The sequence below is a fragment of the Athene cunicularia genome (assembly GCF_003259725.1).
Source record: "Athene cunicularia isolate RWA chromosome 3 unlocalized genomic scaffold, athCun1 chr3_part1, whole genome shotgun sequence".
NCBI lineage: Eukaryota > Metazoa > Chordata > Aves > Strigiformes > Strigidae > Athene > Athene cunicularia.
In genome coordinates, this window is record NW_020799097.1 from 120751740 (window position 1) to 120774440 (window position 22701).

At 41.0% G+C, this 22701-nt stretch overlaps 1 protein-coding gene across 3 annotated transcripts in view; it reads right to left on the reverse strand.

Annotated features, from left to right (window-relative positions):
- Positions 1 to 12109: 12109 nt before the first annotated feature.
- Positions 12110 to 22701, reverse strand: part of KIF16B (kinesin family member 16B) — a 142570-nt gene continuing 131978 nt past the window's right edge. For all 3 annotated transcript variants that reach the window (XM_026845688.1, XM_026845687.1, XM_026845690.1), the window contains one exon: positions 12110 to 13643. In XM_026845688.1, the coding sequence (XP_026701489.1) occupies positions 13485 to 13643 (159 nt within the window). In that variant the 3' untranslated portion in view covers positions 12110 to 13484. The remainder of the gene's footprint in view (positions 13644 to 22701) is intronic.

Sequence of the window (22701 nt, forward strand, 5' to 3'; positions counted from 1 at the left end):
AAAAAAAAAAAAAAAAAAAAAAAAAGCAGCTAAATCCTGCAGAAAACTGGCTTTGGGCATATTCCAGTGATAGGGGTGAACGTGACTTGCTGAGAAACAGCACTTTGAAGTTGCTCCCAACTGGACAATGAATGATTAAAAGAACAAACGAATTGAGCCAAGTAAAACGCATGGGTGTGCCCACAGCACCCTTCATCTCTGGAGCACAGTGGCTTCGTAAGATTATTTCAAAATGGAGGAAGCATCTCCACGCAAAGGAGCGCTATGTACCAGATCTGCACAGCACGTGACTGCTGACAGTGCTCAAAAAGGCCATGTCAGCTTGCCACCAAAATGCAGCTCTGCCTGACAAACTCAATGCTAGATGGATGACACGCATCAGGTATGTAGCCCTAGGTCAGGAGACGCATCCTGTTTGGGTAGGATAAAGGCACCTAAAGATTTATCTCAGACTCGTGGGTGTTACGTGGGAAGTATCACAACATCTGGTACCTCAGCACTTGTCTAATGGAACAAAGGTTAAGCCAAAGCCATTCTCCTGTACCAAGACGCACTTTTCCAGGCGGTGTTGTAGAGCAGCAAACAGGCACGCTCTCCTGATTTAACTGCTCTGTTAATTTTCTTGCAAGTCTGTCACCAACGTGGTTAATTGCTGTTGCATCCTTTTTCCAAGTGGTGCGTGACCCACCCAGCTCTGTGCCTGCATGATGGCAGTGCTGGGAAGGCTTCTCCAGGGCAAATTCATAGCTCATTCCACTTCGGAAAAACTCCCCGAGTTATGTAGCACCTGACAGGGCAATCTATGCAGCAACCTGAATAGGTAATTAATTACAAAGGAGAAAAGACAGACGCTACTCAAATATAGGGAATTTTCCTTTTTAAAATCAAGGAAACTGCAGGAAAAAAACAAAACAAACAACACCTGAGGACAGAAATGGTAAATAATACCTGCTGAGTGCTTCTAGGCTGTGCGGATGACACCTCACAGATTCCTGAGACACCTGCAGAAATGCCACCTCAGAGAAAAGAACAGACAAGAACCAAAAGCAAAGATGCTTAGCCCAAGAGGAATTCAATGCAAGCTACAGGCACTCGCCTGAAAAGTATCCCACAAGAAAAGATACCAATGGCTAAATCCTCTATTTTTAATTCCAACTTCCACATGACAGCAAGTCCAGAAAAATGCCACAGACATTAGAGCAACGGAGGAGCCACAGAAGCCCGCGACATCCATTTTTCAGTTCTGGACATTACTGTGCGAGTGTGAGCAGCATCATGGGAGGTATAAGGAGATGGCATAATGCTTGTTTGCAGAACTTTTATTGCTAATCGACATTTCTGCAGAGGTCCCCAGGCAGTTTCAGGCAGCACTGGTTGGCCAGGCTGTGGAAAGCAGCCTAATGCCGCATCCTGAGTGGTACACAAATGGGGGCCGTATTTCTGACGGAGACTCTGGCAAAGAAGTAATGGATAGAAACATGCCTAAATGTGCTGAATCTAAGCAAAGGCACTTGTAGCCAATCTTTGTTCAAACAATATGATTGTCTTACAAATTGCATACTTCCTTTAATTTCCACATTTGGTGTGAAATGAGCTAAATCCCTCAGGGACCATCAAAGCATCTCATTTAAGAAATATCAACATAGACAAAGGAAAGCTTTCCTTTCAACCCGCAAGAATGGCTTCAGAAGCTCATGAAGGGCTTTTTCTTGTTTCATTATTCCCTCTGTTTAGCTCATCTATCTAGGAAAGTAACAAGGTGTGAAGACAAACTTTGCGATCACAGGGGAACTTTGCTAATGATTTCCCTTCCAACTGCTTGCTCAGCTTCACCTTTGCTAGAAAGGATTACCTGTTGCTGACAAAAGGTGTCATCTCCACTCAGATTAATTGCACTCACATTAATTACTGGCATGGACCAAGGCTGACTATGTGTAACATTATTTCAACACATTGGATCTAACAAACTTTAAAGTAGAGCTTGCTGTAATAAGACAGCATATGGTTCTTCCAGTTAGATACGGAATTGCTGACCCCGTTGTTCACAACCAAATAATCCTTTTAATGTGACTCGAACCATGATGGTCGAGTTTTTAAGCCTTTTCTCTCTCATTATGTCTCTCTTTATGTCAGCTTTTCCTCCCCTCCATCATGGTACATCATGGCATGTTGCCCCAAGCTTTATTAGGTGACTTGTGGCAGCCCATTTCCTTGCTAAGAGCAACACTCCGCTCTGCTGAAATTGCATCCCCTAAAATACACCGCTTGCAGGTTTATATTTCCCCACAGCACGCAGCAAAGTACCTCAGACTCTATAAAACATTGTAGCGCCCCTGACTCGGACTGAGCCCCAGCAGCAGGCGCAGATCCTTAACGATCTGATCCAGCCTCCCAGTCCTGTTGCAGATTTTGCCCATGCAGTGAGGACAACAAACCCGCCCAGCTATCAGAGTGTCCAAGCAAATTTGTGTATGCTGTGCTGGTTGCAGCCCTCAGCTGACACACATAAGCCTTAGGGAGGATGAACCAGTGCCATACCAAGAGGGAAGCGACCACAATTCGGTCTCTGAGGTTTCCTAACACTGGAGTTGGGGTTACTGCTAGCTGCACCATCAGTAAATTTTTACTTGGTTCAGTACCTGCTTAATTAGGTATGAAGGAACATGACAAGTAGAGATAAGAAATTTAAGAGAACCTGTACCTTAAACATTTCACTTCATCTGTAGCCAAACTCAACACTGCAGCAATGTTGCAAGAGTTCATGTGCCGCCAGCCCAAGGGAGTGTGCTGAGCCAAAGCCATCCGGAGATACTCCTCTTCCCAACCAGGCTCAACCCAGACATCAAAGGAGCAGAGACCTGCTTTCCTCGCCTCCAGCTGCACTCTGCTTTGAGAGGCACAGCACCACTGAGCCCGACCAAAGCTCTTTACAGGCTAAACCAGCAGTCCTGAGCCTAAGAGTAATGCTCACAGAGGGGTTGGAAAAGATTTTTTCCACTAGAGCCGAGCTTGCTGCTTGGTAGGACGAAACTGAGAGCTGAGGTCACGGCAGGCAGAATATCTTGCAAACAGGGAGCTTGTAAACTTAAATGATTTCTCATATTGCCACAGGGCAAGACATGGGGATTAGACCAAGCAGCTTGGCATTTTCTCTCCTCATCTTTTTCTGTCTTAATGACTCATTAACTTGCAGTGCCAAAAGTACAGCTGGCCTTTGTCAGATACCCTGCGGGGACCCTGCCTCTGGCCACGTCCTGGCCAGCCTTGCCATCAGGAGCTGGACAGGACACAGCCGTATGGCTGCTCTGCAGAGCTCCAGACTCCAAACACAACCACAGGATACTCCCTGAGCAAAGCCCATTCACACACAGCTCCTCCTGGGACCAGTCCTGGAGACTAGTTAATAAATCCAAGAGCCAAGCCTCCTCTTTACGCGGCGCTTATTACGGCAAAGCTCTCTTACCATAGGTGCTGAAAGGTCTGGGGTGTCTGACAAGTACAACCTACCCCAAGCCCCAGGAGAAGGCTTCCGTAGGGCAGAAGGAAACTGGCAGGATCTGCTCTGCACCCCCACGATCCCACATGAGCCTCTGCCCTTGGGCTGCCACCAGAAGTCCAAAAAAACCTCAGATCCCACAACACCCGACCGACCCAGCATAACTTAGCTGCTTTGCAATGTCCATGCAGCCCTGTTACAGAAGGTTTTGTCAATATGCTGGTAAGCAACAAGAAGGTTAAATTAGTTCAGTTCATACATATTTAAGTACCACGACCTACATTATCAAGCTCAGGCTCAAAATATTTGTAATGGCACAATTAGCCTCAGGCACATTATCTCACTAGTATCGGCAACTGTATGTATTTATTTACAAATGACACAGAGGGGAATTAAATGTTGCTGTCGCTGTTGTCAGGGAAACAATCTACTTCTAAATTTTTAATTTTTTAATTTAAAATGCTGTATTCTAAGCAGGAATAGTCATTAAAATTGTATGAGAAAAAGGGGGAAAAAAACCCTAGTGTATCTACCTATGGTGGAATTGATGTACACTGTAATTACAGCAGGTTACGAAGGGAAAAAATGTAGCTTTCATGTGAGACCATGGTTATGAATGTTTCTGCACGTTACTTATGATTACTGTTGCTTAAGGAGGGGAAAATAATTTATTCTGCATGTGTAAATCCTTGGTAAAAATTGCAGGTTGGAATACATAATTTACCTTGTGTACTGCAATTTTTATGTAAATACTAGGATCATCACCATAAAAACGGTTGCTCAGTAGAGACAGATTTATAATGATATAAATGGTAATTTGTGTAGTCGAATTTAATAACTAATATCCTAATTTAGTACTTTCACAGAATTGGTGGTACTCGGAATGTGCTCTCCTTGAGCAAATACCTCCTAAAGCCTCCACAGTAGAAATGGACTATCAGATCTGTAGGGCAAATTGCTGTAATATCTTGTCAACGCATTTCCGCAGAAGGAAAAACTGGCAACATTAAGAGAAAACCAGCATATTTTGAATAACACAAGGCAAGACCAGTCACCAGCCTTACAGTCCTTAGAATTACTTGTAAACAGTGTTTCACCAAGGAAGAAACAATGCAAGTAGATCTTTTTTGAGCCCACTCCTTCAAAAACCTGAATGCCAGAAGATTTACCATCCTCTGCAAATCTAACCTCACTGCATCATTCCCTCCCCTCCCCTGTGCATCTCCCTGTGTTACATCGCATTCACATTTTGTTTTTAAACTAATGGGATTTACATGGCCAGAAAACATGCTGTGCTCCCAGTCTGTACTGGGGCGGTATGGGGAATGAGCCAAAAATCACTGTGAGAGCTGGGAGCAGGGGTGGGCAGCGTTTGTTGTGGGGCTGCCAGCATCCTCAGGATCCTCCTCGCCATCTGGCCACAGTTCTTGCTCCCACGTCACACACCACGGGGAAGGACCATTTGGTGATGGGAGTCAGATGGAAAGCTCGTTTTTTTGCTCCCTGGCCTATCTGCATTACCTGAGCTAATAGCTGGTGAGGATTGGCTCTCCGGGGTACCCCACGCATCTGCAGAAATCCTGGCTCTGATTTCTCAAACATACAAACCATCTGTTGACAGCTCCAGTGCTGGGTGCAGGGGCGGGGGGATGCCTTGGAGCTCTCCTCCACTCTTGTGTCCTGGCATGGCCCTCAGGAGCATTCACATGACCTTATCAAGGGCAGCACCTGCCCTCATCCCAGTGGTCCCATGACAGGCAGTCACGCAGCTGGGCTAGCTGTTGGGGGAAACATGCCCAGAGCTGGGAGATTTGTGGGGCAGCTCGGCCAAACCAAACAGCTCACCTGCACGCAGCCACTCCAGACCAGTCTGTCCAGTCTGCTCCAGCCCCCATGGTGCTGTGGGTACCACATGCACCATCCTACCACAGCTGCACTGAGATTAGAAAACCAGAGGAATTTTTTGTAATTTTCGCCCCAGGGCCTGTTAATATGGGATTCATCTCTCAAATTAATGCTGGTTTCCACTCCCAAGCCCTTTATTCATTTTCCTTTACAGCTGTGAAGTTGTTTGGTTTTCTCCCAAGTCTATCCCTGAATAAAAGACCTAATAACATAAGTTCTTGGACACTTTTGCAATGGGGTTAGTAAGTCACAGCTTTAGCTGTGATTCTGTAGATTAAAGCCGAGAACATTAAATAGTGGCTAATGGGTTAACCCCTTGGTGTCAATAGGTTCCCAGCTTCAGTGGCTTCTGTTTGATAGAGTTGGACAATCCTTGACATTTTGCACCAAGGGGTTAATTTGAAAAGGGATGAGAGTTCAGTTTCAGTTAAAAGCTTAGGTTTGATAAGGGAATGAAAAATTTAGGTTACCTGGAGACCAACCAGAGTGTAAAATTGTCCTTGAAGGTGCATTTCTACGTAAAGGTGAAAACAGGGGGTTTTGAACATCATAAAGGTGGAGGAACAGAGAGGAAATACAAAAACAAACAGGTACTTCAGCTTTCCTTTTTTTTCCCCTCACATCTCTGGCACTATGTAAGGGGACAGTAAACAAATTACACCAAGGGAGTGAAAAGGGATCAACACAACCTGTACATTTAATCTCCAAAACAACTGCAACTGAAACATGATTTACTTTAAAAAGGGCTTGGGCAAAGGAACCAGAGGAACTCAAAGGGACTGGAAACCCACAGAGAAACCACAGAGTAGCTCCTTCGCTGTGACTCGTAGAAAGTCATAGAAAGTAATCAGTGAGTGCTGAGCTTTGTCAGGTGGGTTAACCTGGGGAAGGGGTGTTAGTCATGGCTCTCGAGGGGCCCAAGTGGCACCAGCACCTTTCCTGGTCTCCCCCCTTCTGCCTCTACCTTCCTGCCACCACTAATTTCCTGTGTTTTGAATGGGCACCTGCCACAGGAAGAAAAGTTTCCACCTGAACAGTTAATATCGGCCAAAGTGCAGACAAGTCACAGGCTCATGAAACAAATTAGTTATTGTAAGTTCAGCATATCTCCAAAAATTTCATGCTGACCATGAAATTTCCCACAGAGAGCTCTGTGCAGCCTCAGTAACCACAGCCCAACCCCTCCTACCTGAATAATAAATCACTCAACCCAGGAAAGTCCCATTCTCACCAGTTTTCCAGAATATCATCGAGTCAGTCTCATTTACCAGCTTTGTCAAGCTCTTGCTGGAAAGGTACTACAACAGCCTTCATAATGGCATCGTGAAAATTTTTACATGCCTTTTGTCGTGAAATGTGTAGGATGGCAGATGGGTGTTAATAAAGCAGCCAAAACTCATCCTGTAAAATCTTCTCCAAAATTCAAAGACCAGACTACTCACTACAACTTTCAAATGCCACCCTTGATGTAATTCGTGGGTGATATACATGTTGCCAATACACCCTAGTGTATAGCCCTGTTAAGACTGGGAAGCTCTCAGCATTTTTCACTGACACAGTAAAACCTTGCTCCACCACAACAAGAGAACAGGGGAAGTGAAATCCTCTTGCCTATGAGATGAGCTGTGCTGAAGAACACTCTCATTTGCTAATGGACTTGCCACATTTTAGCAATTCTGGTTCCATTCCGTAGATAATGCTATGCAAATATTATTGTTACCACAGATTAAGAAATTTGTGATAATATGTTTTTAGAACAAGCACTTGGTTTTAGCTGGGGTTTTTTGGTTTGTTTTTAAATTTTCTTGCAGTTTTTTTTGGCATACTTCCATTCTCCATTGCCTTTCCTAACAACACCCAGTGCTACTCACACAACAGATAAAGCCAAAGTCTGGCACATAATTAAGATGTTAAGAGGTAACTTCATCTGGACACATAAACCTGAGCACCTGCTTATGAAAGCAGGTGCCAGAATCAATATGCTCAGGCAGCTTGGAAGCTTGTCCAAGACTGATTTCACACACTGTTGAGCAACCTTTCCGTGTTGGAGCACAGAGGGTGTCCGCCATACCTCCTGGAAGCACTTGCTTCCCAGAACTGGCAATTTCTTTTATCCACACTGCACTAATGAGCTCTCCCAACCTCAAAACTGGGCAGATTTGAATATAGGACAAACTGAGATATGTCACACAGTCGCATGCTAACCTTTCAGAGGGCTGTATTGCCCCTACATTCTCGAACCCTCATCACCTGTTGCTCAGCAACTAAAATGATAAGAATTAGAGTTGGTTATGGACAGAAATGTGCCATGGCTTGTTTTTTCAGTAGTAGTGAATTACCTTGGCTCCTGTTAAACAGAATGGGAACAACAGGTTATTTGATATACAGATAGTTTCAGTTTCCACAGAACAATTCTTGAAGCTCTCATTATTAGCATGCTCATTTGTACCACGGAGAGGAGTAATTTCCAACCCATGCATCTCCTAGCTACCCACATTTGGGAATAAAAGACAACGATGATGCAGGAGCCCTGAAAACACACTGAGATTTCCCTGGTCACACAATAACCATCTTTCTTTTTCCCCCTCCCTCATTTTTAAGATTCTGATTTCTGATGTAATACCAAAAAGCAAGAACACTGATTTTTGCAGAATGTGACTTAAACCTGGTTTCAATCAGTGATCTCCGACCCATATCTTAAGGAAACACAAAAACAGATTACTACAGAGGCAATCCGTGTCTCAAGGTAACATTAAAACAGGTTAGCGTGGAGAAAATACACTGCTGGGCAAGGATGGTGACAACCACAGTCCCGCAAAGACCTCCTGACCTAAACAAGGAGGTATCATTAAGTAGAAGGCTCTCTCTCCTCAAACACATTGTTTGAAGAATGACTCATGTCAAATGTTAATTACAACGGAAGAGAATATAGGAACGATCATGAAAGTACAATAATGCCCCAAAAAGCTGTGGCACGCAAGACCTTTGAAGGCTCAGAAGTTCAAAATAGGTAAAGAGATCAAAAACTCATGTTACACTTTGCTAGATCAGAAGATGATGAGATAACTACCTCTTTTCAGATAATAAAGGGTTTTCTTTTTCTTCAACTCTTCCCAGCACATTCTTCTAAACCATCTGTAAAACAAGAAAATAGAAAGGAAATAATCGAAAACTTATGAAGAATGAGAACAAGCCATTTGGACAAAACTGTTATGAAAAGATACAAGAAGCTATCAAAAGAAACCAAGGAGGACTTTGAAAAAGTCTGCAGATTCTTTTCTTAGACCTATTTCTTTTTCTAAGACCGATTTCTTAAGAACAACAACAAAATTGCTGCTGAAACTCTGTTTGAGCAGACAAGCCGTGCTACGGGGAGCTGATACTTCAGCTGTGAGCATGACATTGGAGAAAAATGTCAGGGTTTGTAAAGAAAATAAAGTTATAAAGAAGAAAATAGAAACAGGGCTTCCCATGCTACCACCAACATTTTTTGCTGCTAAGGCTTGTTACACACTGGAGACACAAGGCTGAGGCCTCTAGTCCAAAATCTTGCCTCTGTTTTATCAAACATTAATGTGATCCCTTAATAAGGCTTCCACACACACACTCCTTTTAGAACTGTTTTAAAACTCAAGTCTCAAGATGACAAAAGAACAGTGTCTTTTGTCATCTGGTACTTTCGTCTAGTTGGACAAGCTCTTTTACTGATTTAACTGCAGTAGACAGGATGGCATAATGGAAGTTTACCTATTTCCCACAAAAAGCATTTTCAGGTCACAAATCACTTTCCCCACCTCTTTTTTTTTCTTTTTTTTTCTGACCAACTTTGTTGTCATTGTACTGAAAAAAAAAAATAAAGTGCATCTACAACAACGTTCTGGTCTGCAACCAATTATAACAAAACACTCTCTTAAAATAATAAAACAACAATAAAAAAAAAAAGTGTCAGGATTTGGTATATCAAAAATTTATTTCATAGAGACCCCAGAAAATAGATCCAGACTTCAACCCTTTAACACTGCTGATGAAGACTTTCCTGCAGAGGAACATCTTCTATTTCCCACCATGAGGCTGGAAGCCAACAAATTTTCCCTCTTCAGTTCATCAAACATAATTTTTTTTCCCCAGGATTTAACGAAACACAGAGAAAACAAACCCAGGGGTGGACATAAAAAACTTGCTAAGTTAAAAATGATTAATTTATTTCAATTTTGGGGCTTCAGAGCTGACAGCATATAAAATTTCAAGCTTCACCACAGTCTAGTACAAAGGTATTTCTTATACACAGTATGTCTCATGGACAGTAAGTAGGAAATTCTGCAATAGCTTTTAAAGGCCGACTGATCAAACTGGAAATTTTTTTTTTTTTTTTTTTTTTTTTAAATTTACGTATTTCAGTTCCTCATTTTATCCCCACCAACTTCCAAAATTTGAAGTAACCAGCCAAGCTCTACACTGGTGTTTTTTTTCCCCCTCACATATGTAGGGCATATCTGAAGATCCTCATCTTTAACATCATCTCCAACAGCATCAGCTGTACTTCAGTTTTAGGACTGACCCTGCAGGCTCTCAGGACGGGGCAGCCTGTGCAGTGAGGTGACTGCCAGGAGCCGTTTAGCAGCAGGGCTTTGGGGGCTGCTCTACCTCTTTCCAAAAAGCACTTCCAGTTAAAGGAGTGGAGGGTCAAGACCAAGAAGGCGGCTTTGCCCGAAGTTTTTTTGCATCCTGAGTTGTCATGCAGAAAAATAGCCCAGCACCATCTCCAGTGTGCCCTTTGGCCTTTTTTGTGCATCCCTACTCATGAAAAATTGCTGTAGGGTCAGCAAGGATATGAGCCAAGTGGTTCAGTGACATAAATGGAAGCATAAGTGCAGTTGCATAGGTAAAGCACTTAAATACACACTTTGCTTGAAATATAGTCCTGATACAGAAGTTAAGGTTTTGCTTAAGGACTTTGCTGATGCAAAACCCACAAGCGCAATTACAGAGGCACTTTGGGAAAAAAAATCCAAACTGTACCAGCCCTGGAGACAACCTTCACAATGTTTTGAAAGTGACAATATTTTGAAAATAAAATTAATGGAGAATTTTAGAGCCTTGGTGTATCTTCAGAGAAATGCAGTTGGAATATCTTTGAAAATGGCTAATAATTTCAACATGCCTCTCAGTTTCTATCGAAAACTTCTGATGAATTCTGGGTTTAAAGACTGTATGTTATAAAGAGCCATCATATTTTTTACTGATGAAATTATTAAAAGATGCCTCTTAGTCTATCTAGCCTGAGCTTGCAGCCATTGGATACCACTGAAGGACAAATAAGAAGGTGGGAAAAGCTGGTAGCCTGGGGTTGTGGTCCTAATTGCATGCTTACACTTGCATTTCTGTAGCTTTTAACTTGATGACATTTTAAATGGAGTGATTAATCGGCCTTTACTTTGTTATTTGCAATATACACATTTAACGCTGCAGGCCAGATAAGCTAGCCAACATAAATTAGCCACCTTATTGGCAGGTTTATACCACTAGAGCAGCTGGTCCTCCCTGAATTAATTTGTACTGTAGACAGGAACCGAGTACAAGTCTCCTTTTAAATTAATGTGAAAAATGCAAATATTCATATTTTTCACTCAACTCCCTGTCTTGCTGTGTTTTTCTTAAACAGGTTCTCCAAATCCAAAGTGACACAAAGTACTTACCTCTGGAAGCCCTGCGTGCTCAACCCTTCTCTCAGACTAGCATTTGCCACGTGGCATGATGGAGTTTTGCTTGTCAGGCTCTGCGCTGCTTGGCACTACTGGTAGTTTTTCAGGTAGGACATCTGCAGAAACTGGGTTTGTGCAGCAGATAAAGCAGCCTGCCAATTCTTGGACTGCCAAGTCCTTTCATAGAAGTGGCACATAGGAAATAATGCTGCACAGTTGTGTAAAATCCATTTTTAAAAATTCTGAAGCATTAATTCCTTATCACGCTGCATTGCAATGAAGTAGGAGGGGGAGAAGGCCAACGGATAAGGAGAAACAGAAAAGACTCTCTGCTTTTAAAGTGAGATTTAGTGTCAAATATGGAAACCAGCAATACCATGCCCAATTTCTGTCTCTGAAGCACTATGTGCATCAGGGGAATACAGCTGAGTGATGTTACCAATCTTCCATTAAAATGTGCAGCAACATCAAACTCCACTTACTCAGCTGACCATAGGAACCCAGCAAGCACCCAACCTCCACTTTCTGGTTTGGGAAGCAAAAGCAAAGCCAGACAGTGAGGTGAAGGAGGAAGGGGGGACATGGCCTCCTGTGGGGGGGCGATGTGTGCACAGAAAGGCTCTGGGAGAGACTGGAGAGGTGCAGTACAGGCACAGGGCATGGTAAGGATCACAAGGTCAGGTCCCTGTCAGTGATGAAGCGCAGATGTGCATGACAGAGACTGGGAATGGCTGGGACACGGTGCAAAACAGTTTGGGAAGCATCAGGTTTGACTGGAATGCCTAGTTTAAAAACCTGCCTCCCAGTTGAAGGTATTAAGATGCCTAAGTCAGATAGAGTCAGATACAGTCAGACATATCCAAAGACATTAAAGTCTACCCTGCTGATAATAGGGTTCTGGTGGTCTAGAAATTTTATCCAAACTTTTATTTTCACTGAAATGAATCAAAATAATAAAAATACTCTCAAAATTGATTCTTTTTTTTTTTTTTTTTAATTAGAAATGCTTATTGTAGCAGGCTAGGCTTAATAATGGAACCCAATTATCTTCATACATCATATTAAATGTAAAACATTGATGTTCCTATAATTTAAGTCATGAAATAAAAGTGTCACCAGTGTTGTTACTTTGGGTTTTAACAACCATTTTCTACAACATGAAATAGTTCGATTACCAAGACCTACTGGTGTTCAGTGATGTCAGCTCACAAATAATATTTCACACTCATAACAAATGGCACACAAAGCCTACCTTTCATTACACATTTTAATAATGGGAGGTTGTTTGATTCTGAGTTTTATACAACCAATTATACATTAACATGTACACATACTCAATTTCAGTCACAGTGTATATATATTTTTGGATCTGCAGCAATATAAAATGAGTTCTACCTGTATATACACGTGCAAGTCTGAAGGAGTCCTGAGTAATTTTAAAGTACTATTAGTCAAATCCTGTAAATTTTAACCGATGAAAATAAAACTCAGGTTTTACAGTGCTAGGCTATTGTGAAGAAGCTATTTTTCACAAAAAGAAATATAGCACTTTGCATTAGCTTTATGCATAGCTATGAGCTCTGTATAGTGCACAGTATCCACTTAGAGTCTGGGTAATTAGAAAATCTGAAAAGATGCTGACCGCATTCTTCAGTAACTATTGCTTCCTCTGCTTCTTAATTAATGGCAAGTAATTCGTTCTGCTTCAAAACAAACAAGTGTGGAAGACTTTTACAGGGTTTAAATTATATTCTTTCTGCTGCATATATTTTTTGTAAACATTCAAGTTACCCAGGCCCTGTAACTCTTCTGAGGAAAACTATACAATTATACAGTCAAATAGTTAAAATGGGTGTCTGAGAGGGGAAAAAAGAAACAACAGTGGAGCATGACCATTACCTTAAACACCACAGTATACTATAAGGAAACAAAAAAGGAAGTGTTCTTTAAGGAACAGCTTGGACAGAAACTGAAAAGCTGCTCAGAAACCCTCTGTCAGCATGACACACCGCCACAGTAAACACGAGATGCTCTCGCACCACCAGAACAAATTGTCTGAGCAAATGGGAAGGAAGCACTCCCGCTAAGGAGCGGATCCAAACTCAGCACGAGAATCAGAATCTTTGTACAGTATTAACAGAGCAACTTACACAAAAATGTCAGTATACCCCATGTCAGGAAAATGCAGGCACTAATATGAGAGCTGGTAAAGGACACAGGCTAGCGTTGGGGCGTAGCTGTCTTTAACTGGAGTAGTTTTGATGCAGCTTTCCAGGTATGGAGGAAGATATCTTTTTTCTTCCCCCCATTTCTCTCACACTGCAAAAGTGAAGGCACTACTCTGACTGTGCTCCTCCGGCAGAAGGATCCTGGCCCAAAAATCAGCTGGTCCCATGGCTGCTATAGTCAAAAACACCTTTCCTGAAGAAGGGTGAGAATTCGCATATGGTGTGTTTTGACAGAGTTAGCCCCACTTTATCAACATGCAGCGGAGATGATGGAGATTTCAGCATTGCAGAGAAAAAGCTCCTGAGGTATTTCTGTGGAACAAAATGCAAAATGCCATAAGGTTTACTTGATCAAATTGATTATGACCACTTTAAAGAATTAAATGAACAGCAGTATAAAAGAAAGTAACAAGATGTCCACAGACTGTGAAGAGTCCTTTTAATAACCATCAGCATTTAAATCCATCCATAAAACGAGTCCACTGAAATGTCTGTATTAAGCTCAGGAAAAGCAGAAAAGAAATATTTTCCATGTTCTTCATCTGGCCAGCTTAGTAACTGTTTTATTCTGTGCTTGTGTGACGCTCACTGGTTTATTCTGTAGACATGTAACGCTTTCTGCTAATCATGACCTGCTAATACTGCCGTCTAGCATTACCAAACACTATAGCACGTGTGAACCTCCAATCTATTCTGTGGGAATTTCACTACATATGGACACAAAAGGACTTCAGAAATCTTTCCCTCATCAAGCCTCCAAAATCCTTGCATCAAAAAGGATTTGTTTTGATCAAGGCCATCTGCACAAAGATTGCACGACTTTATTATTATCTCAGAATCTTTTCACTGAGCTGCCCTCTAAATTATTATTATTTTTAAGAAGTTTTACACTTAAGAAGCCTTCCCCTTCCCAAAAGTTAGTATTCACCAACTGCTGTGCAACTTGCATCCATTTGTATCTAGAGAAATTGTGACAAATATACACTAAGTTAGTTTTCACGAAGTTGATGAGGTTATTTCACATATAGGTTGAATTATTACAAACATTTGGGATGATTTAACAAGTCATATTTATAACTTCTGAATGAAACACAGTAGGTAAATCACTGATCAGACCAGTGCTAATGAACTACCCAATGACACCCAATTAGCTGTAAGGGAAATCTCATCTGGAGCACAGGGATAAACTCCTTTGCTCTGCAACAGACTGACCACAGAAAAAGATAACTCGAGAAACTATTTCACAGATCTTGGATGCAGTAGGAAACACAGCTTCAGGACAGAACAGCACAATCTCCTCTGAAGACCACAAGGTTTAGTTATTTGAATGCAGCAGCTTTTGGGTCATGGAAGTGGTTCTATGTTTGGGAAGCAGTCCTAATTATTCGCTCTCTTCTCAATGAGAATTCCTGCACAGTATGACAACCTGTCACCTATTTAAGTGCCTTGGAAACCAGCTGTATTAATATCACAGAAAGCAGGATTACAAAAAACAACAACAAAAAAGCAGCTGACACATAGGAACTTCTCTTGGCAGGATTGGTGAATTTTCTTTTTTATTCAGATCTCCCACAGGTTGTATTAATGTTCATGAAAAAAAAAAATCATTATAAAAATGCCTTCAAGATGAATTCCAGCAGACTAAGAGGTAATTTAAAATCAGCAACAGATGTCATATCAACATTTGTCATAATTAGTTCACAAAGTAGGGTCCTTTAAAAAAAGTCCCAATCCAGTAATGCCTGAAGGATGAATATGGTAGAAAATCAAATGTAAAACATCCGTGTCCTGTTTGAGTTTTAGCACTGTACTGAAAACTCACTGCAGTAATTCCAGTTTACAGCTACTGAAGGCTCAAAGATAGGAAAATTTCTCGCCAGAGACATTACGAGACCTATTGCATTCACCTTAGTATGTATGGCCAGATAATTGACTGTCATGCCTTTCCTGTAGAGCCATTATTCATTGTTTTGGCATGATAGCTTAATGGCAGAGCAAGAAGTCCCCCTGCTATAAGCGTATACTTATCTGACAGGAAAACACTAGGAACAGCAGCTATACTTATTTTCCCAGATCTGCACATAGGAATTGCTCAGTGAGTATCACAGATTCTTTGAACATGAAGATCATCCTTGGGAAAATGGCAACAAGTAGACCCTACCAGATTATGATGGAATTCATTTTCTATGAAGGTTTCCAGCCATATGGCTTGGCATTATGTGCTCTTCAACAACCACCTCTGAGCAAATTAGCCCTCTTTTAAATCCCATATCTCCATTTGGCTTTGTTTGCAATGCTGATGTGTTAGCACAGCAGAGAGCTGATGTGCCCTTGACACAAAGATGATGTTGCTTCAATGAAATAAAGGCTGCTCTGCTCAGATCTGCTGGCTAGGAGCTAAGTCCCATAGTGAGGGGAGCAGTGATTGATGGCAGAAGTGTTTGCTCACACCACAAGCATATGCCTCGATTAAAGAGCTGTGGCTATGCAGTTAGGGGGAAGGTTGCTCTCTCCTGTTGGCTACAATGTGGATGATGAAGTGGAAGGAAGTGGTAGAAGAGTGGTCCTTACCAGTGGGTGGAAAGACACTTCCCAGAGAGAGGGTAAGGGTCACAAAAAGCTGGGGGAGGGGCAGGAGCACATCAACACCAAGTGCCAAGAGATGAGGGAAAGAAAATTTTCCTCAGTGATCTAGAAGGGACTTGACACGGACTCTATTTCAATCCAGGAGGCCACTGCAAGCTGCTGAAGTGGGAGCAAGGCTAGATGAAAGGATCTCCTCTGTCAGGACTCAGTGGGCAGGGGAAGAGTAGTTTTCAAAGCTTTTATATTAATCCATTTCCAACAGCAGATACGATTTTTCTCTATTTACAGAATAGTGTTATTTGTGCTGAGTTAAAACTAGGCGGGAAGCACTCTGGTATCTTTTGATGTGTTCCTTTTAAAAAATTTCTTAGCAGAGACTGGCAAGCTCAGGGTGCCTTCACAGAAACATGATAAATTTTTATACAAATTAGTGCTATGACTTCCTACCAGCACTTCACCATTAGCATCTAAATCATTGTACCTCATATGCAAAGCACTATGTTATAGCAATCCTACTTTTGCTAAGTTTGCATGATTACCTTGGAATGAAAAACCTGTATAACTGCTACAAATATTCCAAAAGACTTAATTTTATTCTTATTTTTGTTTCTTAAGTCTTTTAAAACACTAGCCATTTGTTTTGGATCATTTAGTCTGGCAATCGGTGTTCTTCCAAATGCACTTAGGAGTTTCATTTCACTAATAGTGTTCAAGCTGCTACATTGCTGGTTTGCTGGAAAATATCCTAATTACAGATTTGTAAACGTCTGAGTATGAGGACACAGGACCCTGGCATGTTAAATGTGTAACTTACACATGATGTTCATTGCTCAGTCTAAACACACATTCAGGAACACCAGTTCAGAGAATGGAAATATGTTTCGCATGTACAAAACACTTAAATAGAGAAAGCCAGGTTAAAAAAAAAAAATTCCAAAATAGAAAAAAGCAGCGGTCTTGCCCTCTTGGCACACATCATGATCTTCACAGACTTTAACTTAAAAATTTATGACAGCCATAAGTGAAAGTTTTAACTTTGCATTCCAAGTGTTTGCAAATGAAACAAGACTGGATAAAGTGTTGTGAGGCCCACAGGTTTTTCTTTACTTACTAGTTCAAGTAGCTTTCCCTCCCTTTTAATTACATGAAGAGAAAAATGGCAACCATTTTAAAGCTATTAAAAATGATTTTAATAGGGTTCACCTTTTTAGCAGTAGGCCAGCATTCATCTCATGCTTAATCCATCAGCACAGCAAAATCATTCCAATGATTCGTGCACTACTTCATGATGTGGGGACCTCATAATTTTATACATTTTAGTATAAAACCATAAGTTAATTTAAAGTTATTACAATCAAAAAGCTTCCTGGAATGTAGAAGTGTTCTTATCATCCTTTCAGTTGTGGCATATTAAAGAGAAATGCAGTTCAATGACATTGTTCTCATAATCCGTTACAAACAGCCACAGCCTCAGAGACCAATAGCAGAGCTTAGCAAGAAATGGATTTTTTCATTAAACTCCAGTGTGTTTGAGTTCTGGTTCTTCCAGAATGTGAAGAAACTTTAAGCATTCTCTTTCCTACTGCTGTTTCTAGCAATTTCTTAAAAAATGCAGCATTTAAAATTCTTTAAATATAACACTTTACAATTAGCGGTATAAATATCGCCTGCTAACACTTGACAGAGCTGAAAACACCACAAACTTTAGTACGATAAATCTGACACAGCTTTGGGGATTTTTGAAATAATAGCCTCTTTTCCTTGAAACAACAGCCCCCCTTTAAGCACCTACACATCAATGTGACAGTCAAAAGCTTTATCACAAGGTCACAAAAGGTCATCGGTGGCAGCAGCAGGACTAACTTGCTCAGCTAACGTCTAGCATTGGTTCCTCTCTCCCTTCAGTACAGATACTCATTTCTCTCAGCACCCATCACATAATTATTCGGTTGACTAGTGTTAAGTGCTGCAAGCTTTAAATCAAATCTTGATTTGAATTATTCAAAGCATGCACAGGTATCAACAGCTGTTTTCTATAGGACAGGAATGTGATTACAGAAGAGACAAATTGAAGCATACTCCCCGACTCTGAAAAACGACGTTACACTGCAATTAGATATTTGCAAAGTAAGACCTTCCTGAGGAAGACTCCAGCCCAAGACAAGCAGGTAGGAACATGCTTTGTGTCCAATCTGTGATCACAAAAATAAGGATCTGCTTAGATCATGGAAACATGACATGGAAACATAGACACATGGAAAGGGAGCCTGCTGTAATGCAGAAATGGGAGTGCATCTCCTGCCTTTGTCTCCTAGAAGGAAATTGTTGGGCATATGCAAAGGAAAAGGAACATTGGGGGATACTTTCCCAAATTATCCAACTTGCTCTATTTTGGACCTTTCCAAAGGTGTCTTGAAGAGAAAAAAATTACTTCTAGGGTGCTTTTTCAAATATGAAACATTGCATAAATGTCAACTATCATAACTAACTACAGTCTCTACTCACAAAAAAAGAGTTCAGCTTAAATGGCACCAACAGGCGATGGTGTCCCATGGAGACTTCAGGCTGGCAAAGGGCCCTGTCTAGGGTGATACTAAATACAGAGTCTGATGAAAAGAGATCGTACATCTTCCCAAGAAAAATAAGATTCAAACTTCTCATTGGACAAGAAAACCCACTGGCCAAAGGCAGTTTCTTTATGAACTGAGTGCCAAGGGATCAGGTTCTTTTATGCCAAATAACCCAACATTACACAGCAAGGGGTATTCAAGCTGTCCAAACCAAGGTGTTTTGTCCAGTGGTCCCAACAGGCTCCTCTTGAGGTCTGCACAGTTAGTTCAGACCTCCATGTCATGATTCGGTTCACCACAGTTATGCTTCTGTCCTGTGCCTGCCACTAAACCCATCTCCCCTTCCCCTGGGGATCACCTGAGGCTAAACTGGCTAATTAGGAGCGAGTAATTGACAGCATAATGCTCTAATAGCTCTCTAAAAGTAGTTTCAGATCAATTTCTGGATTTATTAAATTTAAGCAAGCAGGGACAGAATTGGCAGATAGCAATAATATAAAATACGAGGTGGCCTTGCTTAGGAGTACAGCAGCTCAAAGGACGGCGGACCAAACACAGACTATGATTAATATCTTCACCTTTAGCCATTCAAGACTAGGATCACCCCTCCACTCACCAGATAGAACTGGGTCAGAAACATTTTGGTCTTCTGTGGTTTTTTTTTTGGTTTTGTTTTGTTTTTGTTTTTTTTTTAATAAAGAAAACATGAGGCTTAAATTCTTTTCCCCAACACTTTGACATATATTGCAAGATATCATAAAGCAGTTCTGAATAAAATATGGGAGCAGGACAGCATGTGATATTCAATATCTCAAGTGATATTTCAAGGCCCTTCAGGAAGTACCTAATGTCACCTCTGGATCTGTACACATTTATCTCTTGCACACACCCTCAGGTCATTACGTGCAGCTGGGATTTCATAGCAATGAGAAAAAGACTTACTGCCTGGGAGACTACCTGCTGCCTGAAGGATCTTATTTCTGTGAAAAATTTGGAGACAAAGCTTCTAAAATTATGACATGATCACTTGAGCTGGTAACTTTTGTAGAAACACCAGGATAGCTAGGTTCACCTTACAAAAACCTACAATATTAGACACCTTCAAAGTTGTGCAAAGCTTCCTTGAGGAGTCTGAGGTAACAAATGCCTCCAGAATGTATCTGTCCCATAGGCACCAGAGACCTTGCTCTAGTTGCACACAACTTGTGTGAGCACAAAGAGATTTTTCAGGAGAATAAAGACATATTTGCATGTTTGAAAATGACAAGTCACCACCGCATTAGTCATGATATTAAGGGTGGGGAGGTATTTGCTTCAGATTGGCAGACATTGATTAGGCTGAAGGCTGGATTAACTGGCTTTACATCACACAAGCCAAGAATAAAGGATTGACTCGTTTTAATCAAACCCTTCCTGTTCACTTTGATTAGGCCTAATCAAAAGTGAGGCTGTTTACAGATAATGCCTAGTAGTCACTGAATAAATAAATAAATAAATCAAGAACTTTCCAATCAGTATCACCTTACCCTGTATTTGCATGTCTTAGACATATAAATACAACTCCACCCCACACACCGATGATTTCCATCCAAGACAAAGTCTATATATAGCCATATACAACGCACATTGCCAGCTCTCTCAAAGTAAACCTACATTAAACTTCCAGCTGTCTCACCGACAGACTTTGGCTGCATGACTGTCCTCTTACAAACAGAGGAAAGCAAGCCTGCCATCTCCAAAACCAGTGTTACTGGGGATGCCGCAGAGAGGCACAGCTTTAGGGGGAGCAGAGCATCGCTGCACGGTCCAGCGGCATGTGCCGTAGGCTGGCGTCATTTCCTGAGAAACCAGGATTTATGGGTTTCCCTTAACAGAAATAATACAAGTATGGCAAATTATGCTAGGTTGGGGTTCCTTTAATTTACCAGCAAATGTCTTGCAAATTTGACTGTGATATACCTATCTAAACTTTTAACTTCTTAGACTGCACTTGTTTGCTGAGCAGCTAGACAGGAGACGAGACTGAAAGCTCCTACCAGAAATGTAATGTAGCTTTTTTGTTAGTGAACAGATTTACCTATATTGCTCCCAAATGTTAACATGGCTGTAAATGCTGGATCTATAAAACCAGAATTTTACTTTGATAGCAAAGAATTTAGCCTCTGCTTTTCTTGGAGCTACAAAACCTGAACTATGGAGACTTGTGTTCTTGCCACTGCAGTGGCACTCACACTGCAGCATTCTGCGTTGGTGGTGGACTTAAGCACAGAGAGAAGCAGCAATACCATACACACCACTCCTTTGGGTATGTTTAGAAGTACCTAAATCACTTTGGAAATAAGCAGGTAAAAATCAAGCTCTTTAAGCAGCCGAATTCCATTAAAAAAACAGGGTTTACACATTTAGTTCCCTGGGAAACTCTCCCTATGTGTTTTATGCACAGCATAATGCAGATTCCTTGAATCAGGGTTAGTTTCCTCCACAGCTATACAGGTGAAAGCAGATTTTACCACTACATCTCCAGAAGTGTTTGAGTGCCACTAAAATTTAATTTTACCCAAGGTGGTACTGGAATTTACTTGAATTCATATACCTTTTTGAATTTTTGTAATGTACAAGCATTCTGAGAGATGCCAGTTATGATTCAAGGTGAAATTGCTCTCCTAGGTTTTCAAAATCCAAACTATTCATTATAGCTATTTAGAGCATTTTTCTGTGCAAGTCTAATGGCATGAGCACATTATGTTGAATTACTATTATGCTGCACCAATTGAATTAACTTCTGAAGTCAGTTTACAACTCAAATTACAATCTTATTCTGCCTGAAATTAATTTAAAATCCACAGGACTTAATATTTCTTACAATGCTTGAATGCATTCAGGCTTTATATTCATTGGTTTTAAGTAGCTCCAATGAAAACTGAATTGTAGGCTGACAGGAAAAAAAAAAAAAAGGCAGCAAGGGCTATGATTTACAGGTGCTCTATCAGTGAGAGTCTTCTTTTGGAAGTGAAGGGCCATATTAAAAAAAGATCAAAACAGACCTGACTAGTGAAGGAAACCAATCTTTCTCCAGAGCACAAGTCAAAACAAGTCCTGTCAAAATCTATTCAGAAATAACAACAGCAGGATTGAATTTACCATGCATCCCTGGGCCAGCAGCAACAGCGTGTCATCTGCTGGAGTGGCCTTGGCAAACAGCTACCGAAGCACTTGACATGCATCACCCTCTACCTCCTTTGGTGAAATCAGATGCTGGAGGATGACTGATACACTTGCTTTGAAAATGGATAGCACCAACTTCAACCCAGTGTCCTTGGTCGAGCGCTCCCTTTATTCATCTGCTCACACCTGAATCTGGAGAGCCATTATTGGAGACTGATAAAGGTACACAGCTTCAAAACTTGATTTGTAGGAAGATGTTGGGAAATTTATTCTGCACTGACAGCAAAGCACATTAGGATGTAGAGCTAAACTGAAGTTCAAACTATATGCCATCACATATTCTGAACTTCCTAAATCATGATAAACATATGTCCTTATTTTCTGATTCTCTAAAATCTCAAAAAAGGAAAGGAAAAAAAAAACAAACCCAAACCAAGGCCTCCAAATTGCACATCCTAGTTAATTGGTTGTAATGGAGATAAACATTTTACCACAAAAGGTCCGTTTCTGAGGTAGGAATCTGAAGTTACACACCTAAAGAAAGAAACACCAAAGTTACTGTAAAAGGGTATGTGTATTATGCAGTTACCTCTAGAAAACTCTGAAAACCAGGTTTCAGACCTGATCTTGAATAAGGCACCGAATTTGAGTAAATGAGACCAAGGGGCTGCTTACGCTCACTGTTCTTTTTTCATCCAGTAGCATGTTGGACCAGAGCTTAAAATTAACTCATCCAGAAAATAACCCCAGGCTTTCATTCCTTCTAAATGACCATCTTTATAGTCTATTGCTATTATAAAAATAATGTCTTGCATTTGCTGTGGGCCTGGCTAGGAGTCTACGGCATTTAATCAAAATAACATTTTTATTGGTATGGGATCAACTGCTGACGTACTCAGAGTCCTAATTTCTACTTATTTGTACCTAGTGACTGTAATCAATAAGTAAAATTAATTTTATTTATTAACTTTTTGAAGCCAACAGGGTCTCACATGAGAAGCAGCACCACCCCAAAAAAGATGAAATGCTTCACTGCTCAGATCTGCTAC